This window comes from Cibotium barometz, chromosome 54 (assembly GCF_041138505.1).
Source record: "Cibotium barometz isolate CiBa-2024 chromosome 54, ASM4113850v1, whole genome shotgun sequence".
NCBI lineage: Eukaryota > Viridiplantae > Streptophyta > Polypodiopsida > Cyatheales > Cibotiaceae > Cibotium > Cibotium barometz.
The window spans coordinates 22,048,250-22,067,507 of record NC_141099.1 but is presented as its reverse complement, the minus strand read 5'-3'; the positions used below and the strand labels follow the sequence as shown (position 1 = coordinate 22,067,507).

At 44.4% G+C, this 19,258-nt stretch overlaps 1 protein-coding gene across 2 annotated transcripts in view; it reads left to right on the top strand.

The window, feature by feature from the left end:
* The window catches only part of LOC147607949 (acyl-coenzyme A oxidase 3, peroxisomal-like), a 40,501-nt gene extending 22,967 nt beyond the window's left edge, over positions 1-17,534 (top strand). Inside the window, exons 9-15 of one of the 2 annotated variants that reach the window (XM_086789683.1) lie at positions 8,925-9,060; positions 9,136-9,255; positions 9,353-9,499; positions 9,627-9,731; positions 14,353-14,454; positions 15,075-15,142; positions 16,949-17,534. In XM_086789683.1, coding sequence (XP_086645809.1) covers positions 8,925-9,060; positions 9,136-9,255; positions 9,353-9,499; positions 9,627-9,731; positions 14,353-14,454; positions 15,075-15,142; positions 16,949-17,129 — 859 coding nt within the window. In that variant the 3' untranslated portion in view covers positions 17,130-17,534. Of the gene's footprint in view, positions 1-8,924; positions 9,061-9,135; positions 9,256-9,352; positions 9,500-9,626; positions 9,732-14,352; positions 14,455-15,059; positions 15,143-16,948 lie in introns of both variants that reach the window. The other variant, XM_086789682.1, reaches the window with a different exon arrangement.
* Positions 17,535-19,258: the final 1,724 nt, after the last annotated feature.

Sequence of the window (19,258 nt, the reverse complement as noted above, 5' to 3'; positions counted from 1 at the left end):
AGCACTGGCCCTCGCAAATGTTTGGAGGCTCTGCATGGTGCTCTAAGTCTTCGTGTGGTCCTCTAAATCTTCTTGGAATTGGGTTGACCCGAGGTCTAGTTCTGATTCTGGGTTGTGGAAGCCTTCACAAACCTAACTTATGTTTTCGTTTTTGGAATCTGGTTCGAAGTTGCATGAGCTTTTCTGCTTCTGAAGAACATTCTTCCTACTCTTGCCGGCAACTGTTTCTTCATAAACCTTTGCGAAACGGATAGTATCCTCAAGTGTTATTGTTGTTCCCTGCATAAAAAAACCAAGCAAGGTGACCGCGTCCATATGCGTTTCCTTCGTCTGCAACTCTCTAAACTTGTGCAAATAGGTGTCGAAAGACATGGTCTTCATATCTAGCTCTATAAATCTGGATACCACGTCATACTTATCTTCCACCCGGAGGAACTCGTCCTTGAACATCTGCTTGAAACTAGCCCAAGCAGTAGGCTTGTTCTGAAGCTCTCTCCACCACGACAATGCTTTCCCTTGCAAGAGGCCCTGCACCAATGAGTAGAGTTGAGGTTATAAATTACTCCATGCTAGACTTTTCTAGGCCACAAGAAAAAATTACCATTTGTACTCTGAGCAAACATTCCACCTATTCAACCATGTATCAACCACTTATGGAGTTCTCTCCTTCTTCTCCCTCAAAAAGACCTCTGGGGTGAAGAACGGAGCTGCTGAAATATGCTCTGCAGGTGCGGGAGTACTTGCCACCGCCTTGTGCAGATTAGTGGTCTGTGCATACAGTAAAGATTAGCCATCTCACTACCGTGGTTTCTTAGGGTAGAGACCTCTGCTTGGAGTTTCTGCATCTCGCTATCGAAATAAGCCTTTGCTACCACAACTATCTCCACCTCTTCCACCACTATGGTGTGGTCACGTGGTGGCCCAGCTGGCTAGGTTCCCCAACATCTGGCCCTATATCGTCCTGTTCCCGCTCATGATCCAATACAGTAAAGGAGAGGGGCTGGGTGTCGCCATGGATTTGAGAGATGGAAGAGAGAAAAAAAACAAGGTGTATCTCTGTTAGTGGAAAAAGGAAGGAAGACTGATATGTGCGGATTCTGAATTTTCAGAAAAGCGAGGGAAAAAACTACACAAGTGTAGGTAAAATCTGAGACGGCTGCGTAAAACCACTTACTGGAGCCTTCCCGAGCTCCGTGTACAAGAAGAGAGGTGCAAAGTCTGCTCCTCACTGTTTGGTCCCACGCCGAGCATAAAGAAGGATCACCGTTTGATGGTTTAATAGGTATGATGCGCTCTATTATATAGGCTGCCCCTAGTTTTTAGACACACACTGCGCCCTATAAGTGGCTAAGTGTCATATTTAGAAGTTTTCCTTAAAAAAACAGTATGCTTTCTGTTTTTTTCCGTTTCTAGAAAAAAACTCCCAAAAATAACAGCTTCCTTTCTGTCTCCCTGGCGGCCTGCTCTCCGCCAGTGCAAAGCATCATCCTGTCCGCTTGCTCTGCGAGCACATGGCAGTTGCTGCCTCTGCTCTGACCCTATCTCTGCTGGCTGCCCTGGTCCTACTCTCCTCTTCTGTGCCAAACAGCCCCTGCTGTTTTGCAGGAGGAAGTGAGTTCTGTCATGGCTTCCTACACATGGCAACCCATCTGCTGCCCACATGTGCTTTGTGCACAGGCTGTAAAGCGCAGAGCACAGGCTGTTTACAGGAAGTGAGTTGCATCATGGTTTCCTACGCATGGCAATCTGGCCACCTCTTTAGCAGTAATACTCGTCACACATCTAGCCTCAGCCCATGTGGTCAGATAGTCCACTCCAATCAAGATATAAGTCTTGCCCCTAGTAGTAGTGTGCAAAGAACCAATTGCATCTAAACCCCACTTTTCAAAAGCCCCATATGATACAATGGTTTTTCTTAACTCATGATGCAACACCCTCCTGCCTTGTTTCTAACAGGGCTCACAGCTTCTGCACCAATGATAAACATCTTTCCTCAAACTGGGCCATGCATAACCTGCCGTCAAAATCTTCCTTAGAGTTAGCTTCAAGGCAAAGTGCCCTCCAGAGACCCCTTCATGGCAGGAGGCCATAATGGCAAAGATCTCCTCCTTTGTTGGAACTCTTCTCGGAATTAAATCCTTGCTCTTCATATAAAGTTGATCATTCACAACAGTGTACTGCAGAGCCTTCCTTATGAAACCATATCTCTGCCTTTTGGATAAGCTTGAAGGCATCTTGTGTGTAAAAAATCTTCAACTTCTTGTAAATTCTCCCTTCCAACATAGCTGGGATGGGTTACAGTCATGGCATATACATCTAAATCCTTGCCTAACCCCCCTTTTGCTAATGCATCTGCAGCCTGGTTTAGCTCCCTCTTCACATGTTCACAAAAAACTCTTTACTCCAGTCAGGGGGCATGACCACTGGCAAAGTGCTCAGAATTTCTTTAACTTGCATAAAGGCCTCTTCTTCCTTGTCTTGCCACACAAAGGGATCCCTTTGGGATGCCTGTTGTGATGGATATAAAGCCTAAGACAAAAGAAAGATGAATCTAGCAAGGTATCTTACCTTATGGGTAAATGTCAGCAAGGTATCTTACCTTCACATTCTAAGGTGCCTCCAATAAGAGCAAAGCTTCCACTTTTGCAGGATCTGTCTCAATCCCATTCTTAGAAAGCACATGTCCAAGTAGAGTTACTTTGGCCTGAGCTAGGTGACATTTGTTAGGATTCAACTGACCACCCCACCCAAATTATCCAGCCTCTTCAAAAAGCCATCTCAGCTTCTCACAATGGATCCATCTGCCAATGTAGATACAGAATCTGAGGTGCCTCCAATAAGAGCAAAGCTTCCACTTTTGCAAGATTTGTCTCAATCCCATTCTTAGAAAGCACATGTCCAAGTAGAGTTACTTTGGCTTGAGCTAGGTGACATTTGTTAGGATTCAGCTGACCACCCAAATCATCCAGCCTCTTCAAAGCCATCCTCAGCTTCTCACAATGGATCCATCTGCCAATGTAGATACAGAAATCATCAATAAATACTCTGATGAAGGACCCCAAATAGGGCTCAAACACCAGATTCATAAACCTTTGGAAGGTAGCAAGAGCATTTGTAAGCCCAAAGGGCATAACCTTGTAAGCAAAACACCCCTGTGCAGTAATGAAGGTGCTTTTCTTTTGATCCTCTGGGGAATTTGAAATTTGAAAGTATCCTGAATATCCATCACAGACACTATCTTTCATGCCCAACTACACTATCCAAAATCTCATCTTGGAAAGGTAGTGGATAATGATCTCTCTTGGTTACAGCATTCAAAGGCTTAAAGTCAACATAGACTCTCCGCTTTCCGTTCTTCTTTGGAGTGATTTCTACTGGAGAAGCCCATTCAGAATTATCAACTGGGAAGATAAACCCTGCTTTCAACAGTTTATTCACCTCCTCTCTCAATACCTGCTGCTGCATAACTCCCAATCTTCTCAATCTTTGCACAACTGGTTTAGCCTCTGGCTTCAACTGGATCTCATGCTGCACTGCTAACACCCCCCTAACTTGTGTATAAGAGGAAATAAAAGGGTCTAGAAACTTCTGCAACATAGTTAAATATTGTTTCCTCTCAGCCTCAATTAGATCCTTGGCAAGCATTTTCTGTAAGACTTCTTCCCTATTTGACTGTACCTCAACTTCAGTTTTCAGCTTCTCCCCTTCCTCTGCACACAACTGTACAGACATACACACGAGGTCAGAATCTGGCTCTAACAGTTGAACCTCCTCCCCATCATCCTCTGAGCTGTCTTCCTCTGTTTCTGAGTCCTCTGTGGAATTGGTTTCTTCATCTTCACCTTCTGAAGTACTACTCTTTGGAATCAATTCTCTCCCCTTGGCCATGTCATATTTGACTTGTTTTCTGGCAGGCTGATCCAATCCCAAGATAAGGTGTCCTCTCCACCAATCTTGTCCTGCTCTCATTGCTATCAGCCATGGTCTTCCCAAAATTAATGGATAAGCTTATGTTCTTGTTGGCATCACATGAACATCTAGCTCAACTTCCAAGAATAGTCACCTGCAGCTTCTTTACCACTCCCAAACATCTGACTTTTGCATTATTTGCCATTCTAACTCTAAACTCAAAAGGTGCACTTATCTTCAGCCTTAAAGCCTCCATAGTCTACTGGGTCATTACAGGGACCTGGGCACCACCATCAATATACACTTTGGGAACTTTATATTCGTTCACCCAAGCATCTGTTACAGGCAGATTTTCCTTATCTCCTTTTACACGCACTACATTAAGCTGACCCGCTTTCTTCTCTTTCCTGGAAACCCTTGTACTAACCAGTTTTCTCCATGTCCTTCTGAGTTTAGGGCACAACTGCAAGAGCTAGGGCCAAGTCATACTGGGTCCCTTCTGTTGGAGATCCCTCATCAAATCATACTCTTCCTCCTGAGCCCCTAAAGGAAAATCTTGCATTCCAATACGCCTTCTGGGCCTGCTTTTCCTCTTACCTTCTTTGAATTGGTCCTCCACTTGCTTTCCCTTCTTCCTCTTGGATGGTCTTGCTTCATCTTCAACCTTTGCACCCCTAGTTCTTTTGTTGGCTAACATGTCAACTTCTTCATCCATACCAATCAGGTTAACTTCACCTTGTCTAGGCCCATTTACTGGCTGTTGCTGAACTTGAGGTCCTTGTGGATTTGGAATCAACTCTTCCCTTCTGACATCTTGTCTTTCCTCCTTCCTAGGTGCCAGAGGATCATAGTAACATGAAACTTTTCGTCCATTTCGTTGTTTCGTCGTTTCGAAGGTTTTGTTTCGTCTGTTTTGGACGAAACGCAAAGGTTTCGAAATGACACTTCTTATATACACATACCAAATTTATAACATAGTCAACAGAAAGATGAAGATACATTTTTTGACACTAGTGGGTATGAAATTCATGATTTTGGGAGTAGGTTTTTTGGTATTTTCAAAATTTGGCCAAGAAAAGGAGAGGAAGAGAGGAGGAAAGAAACAAGTTGGAAGGGGAGAGGGAGGTGAGAAAAAAAGGAAAGGAGGTGAGAAAGTTGGAAGACAAGAAAAGGAGAGAAAGAGGAGGAGGAAAGAGGAGGAGGGAAGAGGAGGGGTGGACCGTGGAGGAGAAGAGAGAAAGAGGAAAAGGGAAGAGGAAGAGGAGGGCATATGAATACAGTATTGCAAACATGTGGTTGTCGATGTAGACTTGCAACCCACACTACCCTCTCAAGTGCCCATGTTCCCTACCATCTGCTCTCTATTGTTCCACCAACACATGGTAGCAACAATCTGCAAGAGAGCACGTAGGACAAGAGAACACTACATAGGGTATGTGATCTTGTAATCCGGTTCCTCCCTCCTGCTACTTGCTTCCATATTTAAGCATTAAAGCTTACCAATTGAAGTAGAGTCGATGACAGCGGAAGTCTTCGCGATGGAAGTCCTTGGAGTGAAGAGATCTTCGATTTGTTGCATTTTTTTGCGACAAAAATCTTCAAGAGGATGAAGGGAACCTTGGGAAAGCTTCCCCTATGGTTCAACTTGAGAAAGGAGGGCTGAAATTAGGGTTTTCAGCAAAAAGACCAGAAATTACAGCAATAAAGAGAGCCGTTTTGCTGAATTTCAGTCATTGGGAGTGTGTAGGAGAGTGATTAGCATCCGGAAACGCTCTTGGAAGCTTGAGAAACACCTTAGCAAACTTGGAAATGGAGTTGGGAAGGAGAAAGTGCAGAAAATGCAGCCCAACAGCCCTCATGAAGGAGGCGCCCATCTCTAGAGAGAGAAGGAGGAGTGAGGTGGTGAGTTGTCCAGTGTAGGTGGCAGGCAGGTGCTTTGTGGAGCAAGCTAGAGTGGACACATGGCTAGTTACTCCCTTTGTACAAAAGGGATAAGGTCTGGGCGGTGCACATTGGGTTATGTCCACCTCGAGACATCAGTGTGTGTGAACACCGTGCTAGTCATAATTTATAAGTGAGTTTTGGTCGCCCAAAACTTAATGAAGTGTGTACACACTCACTTATAAATTAGTGCTAACTCCTAAGGCTAGGTTTATGACCAATACTTACCACCTGTCACATGCCACATAACCATGTCAGTAGACAATTTCACACACACGGTTCACGGGCGAGCGTCCCCTTACCCAGAACTACACATTGGTCAAGCAAGCATGAAAACAGCATGCAATTTCAATTGCAAGCAAGCACATAAAGATGCTATGCAATGCAGCATTGGTATGGACAATCCCTGTTCATGAGACTATACCAAAATAGACATGCTCCAAGCAAGTACACGAGGTACCAGACCCAATGGAACACCAATCCACCAAGCATTTCCGGGCTTGTACACGGAGGCACAAGTCCCAACGGAAAGCCAAGTCCACAGTATTACATGGGTGGCATCAATCCCCGGCATATACAACTGCCATGGATACCAGTCCAATGTACATACATGATAAGAAAGCACGGGTGGACCAATTGGGTGGCTAAATGGTGACATTCCCCCCCAGCTTCTAAACAGTTGTCCGCAACTGAAAAGCATCCAAATATGTCTGAAGCACATGCGGGCAATCTTTGAAGAACTCTTCATCTACCCATTTAGCATCAATGGGAAGATAGTTCTTAAACTTCACAAGGTAACGCTTGACAACTTTGCCTGCAGCAGCAAGCTTGCGTTCCTTGTGATACACAATCTGCTCTGGGTGCAAGATCTCCTCAAGCTCATCCACTTCTGGTGGATCCTCAATGATTGTTTCACTGGGCTCCGGTCCTACATACTTGCGCGAAGGAGACTCACATGAAAAGCATTGTGTATGTGCCAATGACTAGGTAATGCCAATCTGAAAGCCACTTCATTGATCTTCTCGATCACTCGAAAAGGCCCATAGTACCTGGTTGCAAGCTTAGGATATGCACCCTCTTTGCCAGGCCTCTTTGCAAGTCTTGCTTTTTCAAATTTCAGCAATACCCAATCATTCTCTTTAACATCTAATTGCCTTCTATGCCTGTCGGGCGGCAACCTTTTTATGCTTGTCTTGTGACCTTGCAACGGCTATCCACACTTGAGCAAAAGCAATATCCAAGTCTCTTACATATTCATCAGCTGCAAATATCTCATCCTTTGTGCGAAGGATGGGTGGCAAAACCACCTTACCATAAACAATCTCAAACGGGGCCTTTCCCGTAGATGCATGCACCGTGTTGTTGTATGGAAATTCCACAAGCGGTAAGTACTTCTCCCAAGAAGACTTCTGATCCGCCACATAACATTTCAAGAGATCCAACACAGCTGAATTTGCAGCCTCACTTTGCCCATCCGTTGAGGGTGATAAGCTGATGAGAAGTCCAATTTGGTGCCCATATTATCAAATAAGGCCCGCCAAAAGAGACTTGTAGTCTTGGGATCTCTATCCCCCACAATGGACTTTGGCATTCCATGATGCTTGAACACTTGTGCAAGATATATTTTAACCATATGCTCAGCTTTGATGGTCTTTTTGACTGGCAAGAAATGAGCTTGCTTGCTAAACCTATCCACAATTGTCCAAATTGCATCATTACCCTTTTGGGTGCGTGGCAAGTCCATAATGAAATCCATTGTAATACTTTCCCATGGCTGCGTGGGAATAGGCAATGGTGGCTGAAGCAAACCTGGTGCCTTTTGCCTATCAAATTTCACCTTTTGACAGGTGATACATGCACGTACAGTGCCTCTTTTTCCTTCTGCATACCTTGCCAAAAGAAATACCGCTCAATCATGTGCGTAGTAGGCATTATGCCTCTATGACCAGCATATGGTGGAGCATGGCAGTCATTCAAAACCTTTTGCCTCATGTCAAACACCACACATAGACAATTATCTTTCATGAGATAACCCTCTTTGATCACATATGAGGCATGTGCATGACCAGCCATCAAATCAGCCCAAATAGTGGCAAAATCAGCATCCGTATGATACAAATCATGCATGGTAGACAAGTCTCCATGAGATGCAACCGACATAGCTACTACATACGGCTTTCGTGACAATGCATCGGCCACTACATTCTTCTTTCCCGGGGTGTGCAAGATCTGAAAATGAAACATAGAGAGGAAATTGGCCATCCTCATATGCTTCTCTGACAACTTAGTTTGGGTAAGAAAATACCTCAAACTCTGGTGATCTGTCTTCACAGTGAAATCAGCCCGAAGAAGTTAATGTTTCCATATAGTAAGTGCATGAATTACAGCCAAGAGCTCTTTCTCATAAATGCCAAGAGATAGCTCTACATCATACAAATCACGCATGGTAGACGAGTCCCCATGAGATGCAACCGAGATAGTTGCTACATACGGCTTTCGTGACAATGCATCGGCCACTACATTCTTCTTTCTTAGGGGTGTGCAAGATCTGAAAATGAAACATAGAGAGGAAATTGGCCATCCTCATATGCTTCTCTGACAACTTAGTTTGGGTAAGAAAATACCTCAAACTCTGGTGATCTGTCTTCACAGTGAAATCAGCCCGAAGAAGATAATGTTTCCATATAGTAAGTGCATGAATTACAGCCAAGATCTCTTTCTCATAAATGCCAAGAGATAGCTCTGCATCATGCAATCTACGGCTCTCATAAGCCACGGCATGTCCCTCTTGATTAAGGACAGCTTGGTAATATGACATAAATCCCGGGGGGGGAGGATTTTGGTCCTAGTGTGGTGTCAAGTTCTCAAGTTGTGCTTGTGGTTTTAAGTATATGATTTTTGTACCCTTAATTTAAGTGTTTAATGGCATTAAAAGTCTATGTGAAAATCCCGCTTGGTTACATGCTAAGGTCTTGGCTGTCAACAATCATGGGCTTTAATTGGTACAAAGAAACCTTGTGTAGTGCTCTTTCGGCTGCTAGAGTGTGAGCTTGGGCTGATCGATAATGATGCAGGTATGCAATGAGTTTTGCAGCGAATGAGTTGAAGAAATTATATGTGAAGCATACAGTGGCAGATGCAAAAGCCATCCATGTGCTTTCTAGTGGCTACAAGGCAATGTTTACATGGCATAACATCAAAACATTACAGGTTGCAAAGTGATTCACGATGACCTCAAAAATCCTTTGTGTTGTGCTGTTTATTCACACTAAACATGTTTTGTAGGAGTGCCGTGCAGCTTGCGGAGGCCAAGGTTTGAAGTCGGAAAACAGAGTAGGACAGCTAAAGGCCGAGTTTGATGCACAGTTGACATTTGAAGGCGATAATAATGTCCTTTTGCAACAGGTACTCTTTGAGTATCTGTACAAATGATGATCATTTTCCTTCATGAAATCTGGTGGCTTCTTGAAGCTGCAGATTTTGTTTTTTCTGTGTACAAAAGGTGAGCAAATTGTTGCTGCTAGAGTTCTCATCCTCTCTAAAGAAGAAGAATCCAATCAAAGGGCTGGGTTTGGAGCATGTGAATGGTCCATCTCCTTTCATCGGGAGCTCGTTTGAAAGCTCTCTTCTGCAAGACAGGAGTTTCCAAGTAAATGCTACTCTCTACATGTGTAAGGAGGTGCTCTGGTTCATCAACATCGATAAGACTTAGAACATCAGTAGGGTCCTAGATTTATGCTTCAAATGTGTTGATTTTCTCTTTACTCTTTGGGCAGATTTCTGTTTTTCGCTTGCGGGAACGAGACCTGCTGCATCGCTTGTGGACAGAAGTATCCCGAAAGATTGATGAGGGCTCCTCTTTGAATGATTCTCTGATCTCGGTATGTGACATGTATGGTTTACAATATTAAGTTATAATGGGCACTTCAATAGGGTGAAGGTAACTATTTGCAGAAAAAATATGCAACTTCAATACCCCAAAGAACAGATGATGTTTATCATAAGCCTTAGGACATACTTGTATAATGTTTAGCATCAACTTCAAAGACTATGGGTTTAGATTTTCAGAATGCCTACCATACAGAACCAGCTATCTGCTGGAATGCCCTTGTGGACATTTTCCACAATGTGATCAACCGAGCACCCTGAAGATTTTACCATCCACACCCTTCCTCTTTTACTTGTCCCCAAAATCATCTAAACTTAAGAATGGCGGAGTAAAGAATTTTAAGGAGCTCATGTGGGAGCCTGTGACTCATGGCTGCAAGACCCTTGACTGGTGGAAGCCCTTCATTGAAGGTGTATGTCATGGATTTTCTAAGAAACTTTCAATCAATTTAACCATCCCCATCCACAAAACAAGGGACCCAGTAGCTAGAGGACTATCTTGTTGACCTCTTTGATAGCCAACATTTGTGGAGGCTTATTTTAGTGACTAGCTGAGAGCCCTGCTGATCACTTCCCTATGCTGCAGCCTGCCAGTCTCCTCTCGAAAAAACATACCCTTCAGATCCAGCAGGCGCACAGGGTTCACACCTTTAGGATAGGCAGGATTTGAGTAAGATTCTTTCAGGGTAAAGGACATGTCCATAGTAAGGACTATTATCAAGGAGGCCTAGCATGGAGAGAAGTGGCATGTATTGCTTCTTTGTGGACTTCTGTGAAGCTATCAACAGAGTTCTCTGTTTGATAAAGTGAGGTCGTCATATGGGTCATATGACAAAGAAAACCCTATCACGGTCCATGGCCTCTTCTATGAAGCTCATTGCATATTGAAGTCTAGGATACGGATTCTGGTATGCATAAAACATAACAGTTACGGCAATCTGGACCAACTTCCATGGATCCAGTACATAGGACATTTGGATTGATCCAACAGGCGAAAAACAAGTCTATTTGGAGCTACCTTAGGCCACTCTACATTCATATGATGTGTGTCCAACCAAATGCACTCCTATGGTGGATAATTCCATATTATCGTTAGTTGTGAAGATGTGGTGGGAGGCTGTGGACAAGGAAATTAGGTTCTGTGAATGGTGTGTTGAGAAGAGACCACTGCTTGCTTCATTCCCCCAACCTACCACAACAAAGGTGAGGATGCACTTCTCCTCCGGCTGGCCGCTCTAGGAGGAGAAGGCTATCTTATACAATGGGGGGAGGGGGAAATAACCACACAGGTGGTCTGTAAATACAAAGGTGACAGACCTAAAGAGCTAGTCCCCCACCTTCCTCCTCATACAACATGATGATCGCAACCTTAGTGGCCCAAGCAACAATGCCCCACGTAACAATTCGGGCGGGATCCCGATCCATAGTGAAAATCCATAAGATCCTCTGCCGGACCTGCTAGGCCTTTGGGCAATCCCAAAGACAGTGACGCTGAGACTCCTAGGGATGGCCACACCTCTAACATAATGCTGGTCTGCCCCCAATGGCCAACCAAGTGCCAATAGCTAAGCTCGGGGAGTGAAGTGTAGGAACTCTCCCCATAAAGTGTTGTAGACAAGAATGTGAGCAACCATTATAGTAGAGGCTACTTTGCATCAAGAGAGCCTCTCTTAATGAAGAGAGAGAGCTCCAATTTATAGATTTGGGCCTCCCATGAGCTAAAATGGCAAGTCGATAGTTGAAATGACAAGTGTGAGGCCGCTTGTCTCACTTTGATCCACTTTCTTGCCACATGTCCCAATCTAAGAGAGGGGTTCTCCCATTATCTTTACTTTTGCCAAATGTGCTTTGGCATGTCCCCCCATTTGCTCAATTCGAGATATAATGATGCAAACGGAATTTCCATCAAAGTCGGGGCAAAAATAGTACCCCTCGATTTTAGGAGTGTGATCCTTTGTATTCCAAGATAATCCCCCATTCCCAAAGCTTGTACGTTCCAAACGTTTAGACGTCCTGGAGTCCACCAGACCCCTTTCATACTGGGAAATGCCCAAGCTGGTGACAATCCGCTTGATTCTTCACAGAAAACACCACAAGAAATGTTGGGAGAAATGGAGCAAACTAACCTTAGAATGAACAAACTGTCACCATTTGGTCCCTTTGCCAGTCTTGACCAGTGTTTCACACACTAAGTGGAACCAAGATGTGAACGGGGACAGTATCCAGTGAGCCCAAAATATTACACAAAGGATGTGAATAGGGAATTTCTCCAAGTTATGATTGGTTGCCAGACACTCTGGAACTCAGATTTTCTCATACATGGCTCTTACAGAGATTTCAGATTTTGGAGCTAGAACTGTTGATTTCGTGGCTGATTTTCTGCATATATGCGGCTGGTTGACTTGTTTTCTTCTCTCTCTGGAGCTGGTTGACTAGACAGCAAATCCTAATTGCATACAGTGCATGTACGCATAGGGAAAGATTCTGCAAACACCTAGAAGACTTGTTTTTAGGACTGTTTTCAGCATGTAAACAGTGTGGGCAGCTAGCAGGGTTAATGAGAAGACCAAGGGTGTCCATGGAGTGAGCCTACAGGAGCTGACAGAGCTTGGATATGAAGCTGAAAGTTGCTTTTTGTGGAAAGCACTATGCATGGACACAATTATTATCTTGGAATATCTTGGAGGGATGGAAGAGTCGATGTCGAGGCTTAGTCGGTCTCTGCCCCGGATCCCAATAAGGCCCCTCTCTTGTGCCTTTGGGGATAGCTGTCTGAATGCAAGCCAATCTCCAACAAGTGACCTAGCAAGGCCCATACTCAAGGCTCCCCAAGCTACGTGAGGCCGAGCCCTAAGCATGTGACCACTAGGCAGACAAAGCATAGGATTCCGGATCAAAGGCTACCGGAGCTGCTCCTCGAAGGCTATGACCTGTGTCCCGCCCACCCCCCTGAGGAGGGCCTGAATTGGGACGGGGGGGGGGGGGGGGGGGGGGGGGGCGCGCAACTGGAGGCAGCCTCGTAGGCTTCCGGCGAGGGTAGACTCTAGCGAGGTGTCCCATCTGGCGACAGATGAAACATAGGCCAGAGTACTCAACTCTCTGCAAAATTGGGTCCCCCCCCCCACAGACCAGGGAGCAAAATGATATGAGGCGCTAAGTCTGGGGAGGTGATGCAGATACAAAGGGATGGAATCCTAGCCGTCCACGCAAGAACCAAAGCAGCGGTTGAGGGTGGGGAGGTGATGCAGATACAAAGGGATGGAATCCTAGCCGTCCACGCAAGAACCAAAGCAGCGGTTGAGGGTGAGGGGGTGGGGGGGGTCCATCACCCTCCTGATGGCACCACCAATCACCGGAAGGTATTCCTTCCTAAGACGTGAAAAGCAAACTGTCACAAGGAAGCTTGAGACGCTAGCCAAAGGATCGGACTCCGAGTCGGAGTTGTGCTGCCACCTCGAAAGAAGGCCTGGGCTGTACGCAGCGTGACGGGGCTCAGTTGCATGACTCTGTCCGAAGCTGCAGGCGAATCAAACTCAACGTGGTAGTAGCTACGCGAATGTATGTGATCTTTCCAGGCGTGCTGAGAAGGCTTAATTGTAACATATCCCTGAACTGTCCGCACGTTGGGCGGCTACCCACAATCTTGCATACCAAGGTGGAGGTCTCCAAAGAGGCAACTGAGCTGGATCCTCTTTGGAAAAGGAGAGGCAAGGGACGGCAACCCCAGTCAGGGATGACGGAGCGGCTGCCATGGAGTCCTCCTCAGGGTACAAGACCAGAGGATGACGAAACTTGCCAAGAATAAAAAACCCTAAAAGATAAACACCTCAATGCGGAGGAAGGCAGGGAGGCAGCGCTGATTAGGACTTGGAACGCTGGGCAGCGGCACAGATAATGGCAGGGCAGAGGCGAGGGCAGGGGGGAGACGGAAGAGCGAGGGGAGAGAGAGAGGGGGGGGGCTCAGAGGCAATGCGAAGGCGCAGGCAGCGAAGGAAGGGAAGGTGGGAGGCAGCTGGGAAGGAGGCGGCGAAGGAGGGGAGGCAAGGCGGCGAAGGTGGGGGGCTGTTCAGAGTGGATGCGGGCACGCACACGGGGGGGGGGGGGGGGGGGGGGGGGGGGGCGGGGGGGGGTTGCTAGACGGCAGGAGGCTATGCACTGGGGATGGGGGGGCGCTGACTGCAGGTGCACGAACGGGGGGAGCTCCAGCTTCACACTCATTGGGAGGCTCCAGATCTTGTTAGATTAGAATACCTGTTCAGAGAGGGCTTTAAAACTCTTTGTACAATTGGCTGGTTTGTCCCAGGTCCCTTTTTGAAGGTTAGATGGAAGAGAGGAAGACATCCAGGAATTAAAGATCCACACTACTTGTGATGCAACCAGGGTTAAGACTTTTGCTGGACTGCACTTGACCCATGAATCAATGCCCTTGATTTTTAGGGACAAGTTCTCATGTCATTAATGTGAAATTGGGAGGCTTTTACACTAATTTCAGGTAGTGTTTTTCATAAAATTACCAACACATTATTTGCCCATGGCTGGTAGGTGCTTAATCTTTCTTAGAGCTATAGTACTTTGCTATGTAAAATTACCAATGATTTTGTTGTTGGATTGTAGAGCTATCGAACCGCTAACGATTTAGGGTATGCATTCTCCGAACGGAGTGTGCTGGAGTCTTTCATGCGCGCAGAGGAGAGTGAATCACTTGTCTCAATAAAGGTGTGCGCCTCATCTTTTACTTCTATGCCTGTCGCATGCACACCTTCCAGCGGTGTGACATGGACATGTCCTTACCATTTAGCCGCTTCAGAGGGCATGTTTGTGGTCGAGTCTTGGTCAATTTTGGGGCTTTTAAGCCATTTCATTGTATTTAGTCCAGCTGTCCAATGAGCAGCCAGTGTGGACACTTTTATTATATTTGGACATTATTATTAATAAGTTAGGGTTGGCAGCCAACCAACCCTAAAGGTCAGCCAACCAGCCCATAATACACTATAAATAGAGGGCAAGGGGCTGAGAGTCATTCATGTAGAGTTTAGGCATGTGTTTGGAGATAGTGGTTCACACCCAACGTACCGTGAGCATCATCAAGTTCTCGTCGTTAGCAATCATTGTAAATATTCATTCATGTTAGTAATAGACTGTAGATTAGGTCTACATCTATCTTGTCTATTGCATGCTTTCATTCATGCTTCCGCATAGTCATGTTTGCGTTAATTTGCAGCTTAATGTGTGTTTTTGCATCAATCTCCATTAAGTTAAGCACTCATGTTACAATGCCTTCATTTGAACGTTGTGTTTTAATAAAACTTTTGGCTTTGGAGACTTTATTGATGCAGCTACAGTTGGGGTTTCTGAGGTCTCTCTACGTACTAAGCTCTATAGATGGAAATCCAATCTTTTTGAGGTAATGTGCAACACACGTATTCTACATGCTGTTCTATGCTTTGTGGAACTTCTAATTCAGGCAATCAACCTACATTTGAAGTCATGCTTTATAGTGCATAAAATATTGTTCATTAAAAAGTAATGACTCATGAAGAGTGTTGGACAATGACTTCGTCACACCATATGCCTTCATGCACATGGCCCGTGGGGAGTGCTCACTCGCGACGACACCTGCAGGGTGTGGCTTGGTGGTATGGGACACTAGGGCTTAGTGTGGGGGAGCTGTGCCTAAGATGTAGCCGTGGCCCCCCTCAAGACATTAATTTCGTCTCTTTCTCTCTCTCATTTGGGTGATAAGGAGCATAGCATTGCAAGCATGGAGTAGCTATGGTGAATCATAACATGAAGAAAGCATGATAAGCAACATGGATTAAGGTTAACGATGAAGATTAGAGCTTAAGAGAGCACTAACAGCACACGAATTTGATTAGAGCATAAACCACTTTTATTGATAAAATGATGCCTCTTTTATAGGCAAAGTACAAGCATATGGAGTTAAGTCAGATTCCCCCAATTCTCTCCATTTGACCCACTTTTTTCTCCATTGATTATAGGCCTGAAGCCAGATTCATGGTGGGTTGTTTTGTTCTTACCCCCACTTGAATTGTAGAGATTCTAAGGTGAATTCTAAGGCATCTACTTGCTTATCACCTTTTACAAAGCTGGAGCGACTCTAAGGTTATTTGGGCTATACACTCCTTTGGGCTAAAGATGACTCCTAAGGATGGGTAATACTTGTACTCCCAACATTGCCAATGCGCTTAACTTAACTGGAGGTTGCCACAAATTAGTCTAGCCATCCAGACCCCAAAACCTAGACGATGGACCTCCGCTCTATCCATTTTGTGGAAATCTCCTAGTGCTACACTTGGGCACCACTTTTCTCCCTTGGGGCCAACTTGTCCACTTTTTCTTTGCTCAGAGGTTAAATTTGTCCATGTTTTCTTGGCTTAAAGGCTCAACTTGGCTTCTCTAGTGGCTCAGAGGTTACACTTCAACCCATGGCTTTGATACCATGTTGGAAATTGGGTGGGGGGCCAAGTCCTGGGATGTCACCCATCGCATTTGTGTTCACGCCAATACACACTTAACTGGAGATTTCCACAAATCGGTCTAACCATCGAGACCTCAAAACCTTACGACGATGGAGGACCTCCGGTCTATCCATTTTGTGGAAATCTCCTAGTGCTACCCTTTGGCACCACTTTTCTCAACAGAGGCAGTTCTCCATTTTGTAGATATGCAGTTGAGGCTACAAAAATTGGATATGCAAGAACTCTTGGATTGATTTCAAGGCTCATGTTATAATTTTTTGGCAAAGAATTAGGCTTTGATTGATCATGTGTAATCCACTTGTTTTGGTGCTTCATCTAAGGCTGTGGATGCATGGACGATCCCCATCACCCCATTACAGATGCAGGGTAGGATTGGGCTGCATGTGGATGGGACCCATTTATGAGGACCTTGCACATTTTTTTAATTCTCAACCCTCAAACTTGATATAGAAAAGTATTAATGATCTGCAAAGGCTTTTGTATAGGACACTTCTAAGGTCCTACAGGAGGTAGGTTACACTTCAGCAGAGCATGGTAGACTTTCAACTAACCTTTGGAGAGCTCCCAGTTCCTATTGCCCTAGATGGGCAGCTCCTTTTTTTAATTATCATGTCAGTTTGAAAGCTGTGGTGTTAACTGTAAAGATTTTGTAGAGTTGCTCCACTCTTCAATATTCTCTTCTTAGTAAAACAGTTATTTTGTGCTTACAGATATGGTTATGTGAATTCTGAACAATCCCAGGCCATACAACATGAAATTATGGAACTTTGTGCTCGTATCCGTCCCAATGCCTTGGCGCTAGTTGACTCTTTTGGTATTCCACAGCCACTACTTGGTCCCATAGCTCTTGATTGGATTGAGCATAATGCTTGGGTTCACGTGAACAAATGAACAAATAAACAGATCACACACCATCCTTGATTCTTTACTGTAAGCAAATTGTACCAGTTATCCTCCCATGATAGACCTTTAGTCTGTAAACAATTTGGTATGTGTAGCAAGCTCAAATTGAGAAGGAATTGCAATGTCTCTAAAAGATTTGTGTATAAACATCTCTAAGAGATCTGTATATAAGGATGTGCCAAGCAATTTTTTTTTGGTTATTGGACATTACTTGATTGCAGCTAATAACCTTACCGGAGATGTCATTTGACAACAGCTGCTTGTCCCCTCAAATGGCTTAGTTGATAAAACAAAGAGCTAGCTTGACTCTAGCACTCAATTTTGACCATGGGAGGTATTTCCAGATGGTGTGGGAATCAAAGAGACTCTTAAGGTGGGTTCACTTTAAGCATCATAAACACAAATGGATGGTTGGCTCAAATATTATGTTTGAATCTAAGTGGGTTTACTTGAATTATTATGTATGGACGTTGTGTCCATGGCCTGGATGCTTTGCTTACAGTGGCCGTCAGCATCCCTGGGCATGGACAGTGTAAAATGTTACTGGTGGACAACTGGCCCCTTGGCATGTAAGCTATCTGGACCATCCTCTGGGTGGTGCATCTAGCCTCAAAGGTGTTAATGCATTTTCTCTACAATTATTGACCTGTACTGCACCCCTTTTGATATTGCCACCACATTCTATCTCCAAATGCCTTTCCCTGTATGAAATATGTCCATATGCCACGAATAGTGTCTATCGTGAAAGTTCGAATTACTTCCATAGCATGAAGATTTCTTGCCCTGCAAACTAGCATGCCAAGATGCCTTAGTGTGTCTGGAGGTCATAGCTTTATTACGATCAAGCTGAGAGCACTAGTTTGCCTCTCAAGATTTACTCTTCTGATTCCTTGGCCACCCCTTTTCTTTTGGGAGTGGAAGCATGTTGGTCATGGATGTTGGAAGATTTCATAAGAAACTCTAGAATTTTGAAACAATTAATCCCATGTTTGTTCCACCAACTTGATATGTGAGCTTTATAATGGAAAAGGCTAGTTGAATGTGTTGCCCTTAGTAAAAGATGATGATCAAAGAATTGGGAGTTTGTAAGATGCGATGTCTTACCGCCCTCTTATTGCTTCTTCAAAAGTACCAAGTGACTCCAACAGCCACCATTGGCCATTACCAATCCTCACTTGTCAATTGTTTAGTAGAAGCATTTAACTATTTGAACAAGTTGCCAATCACCCCTTTGGAAAAGGATGTCTTGCCATTATGCCGCTATAGAGTGTTTCTATTATAAACAATAACTATACTTGCATAAACAACAAATGCTAATAACTAGATACTTACGTAAACAACAAATGCTAATTGAAACATATCTAACACCAAATCCAAACTTGTCACAAACAAAATTGTAGAAACAAACCTCCACCCTTAAATTACTTGATCATTGACTTTTTATTTTAAACAATAGCCATATTGACGTAAACAACAAATGCTGATAAAACATATTCAAGTCCAAAAATGTTTAAAAAACAAAAATTCCCAAAAACAAAAAAACTGCACCCTGTTCGATTGAGGATTGACCCCAAATAGCTTTGATTGGACAATTTTCCTTTTTTTCACAGTCTTGGTATAAGGCAAGACCAAAAAGATAAAATGGCTTCATGACTTAAAACTAGTCCAATAATATGCCATTTGCACAATCATGCACACAATCCACTCATCTTTGTGGGAGAGAAATCTATAGGACCCCACATCATTTAAGAAATCTAGTGTCAACATGGTGTACAACTATCTAACGACTTCGAACATGTCACTTTGAACATGTCAAAGGATGACCCAAAGAAATTTTGTTGGCTAAATTGACCATAGTTTGCATGGCCTCAATAAAAACAATGTGGGCTAGTTTATGGAGTGTAAAGAGGTCGATGTCGTCATTGCAACCAAGAAGCAACATCAAAAGATAGCAAGGGATGGCTTGCCCATGGGTTTGTGGGAAAGGAGATGGGAAAGACGTGGCAATTGGATATTTGGGTTGACCATGAGGTGCAAGGGAAGGGAAGAGTGCAGAAGGGTACTTTAGGAAAGGGTGATGATTAGTCATTAAGAGAGGGGGAAGGTAGGTGCTAAAG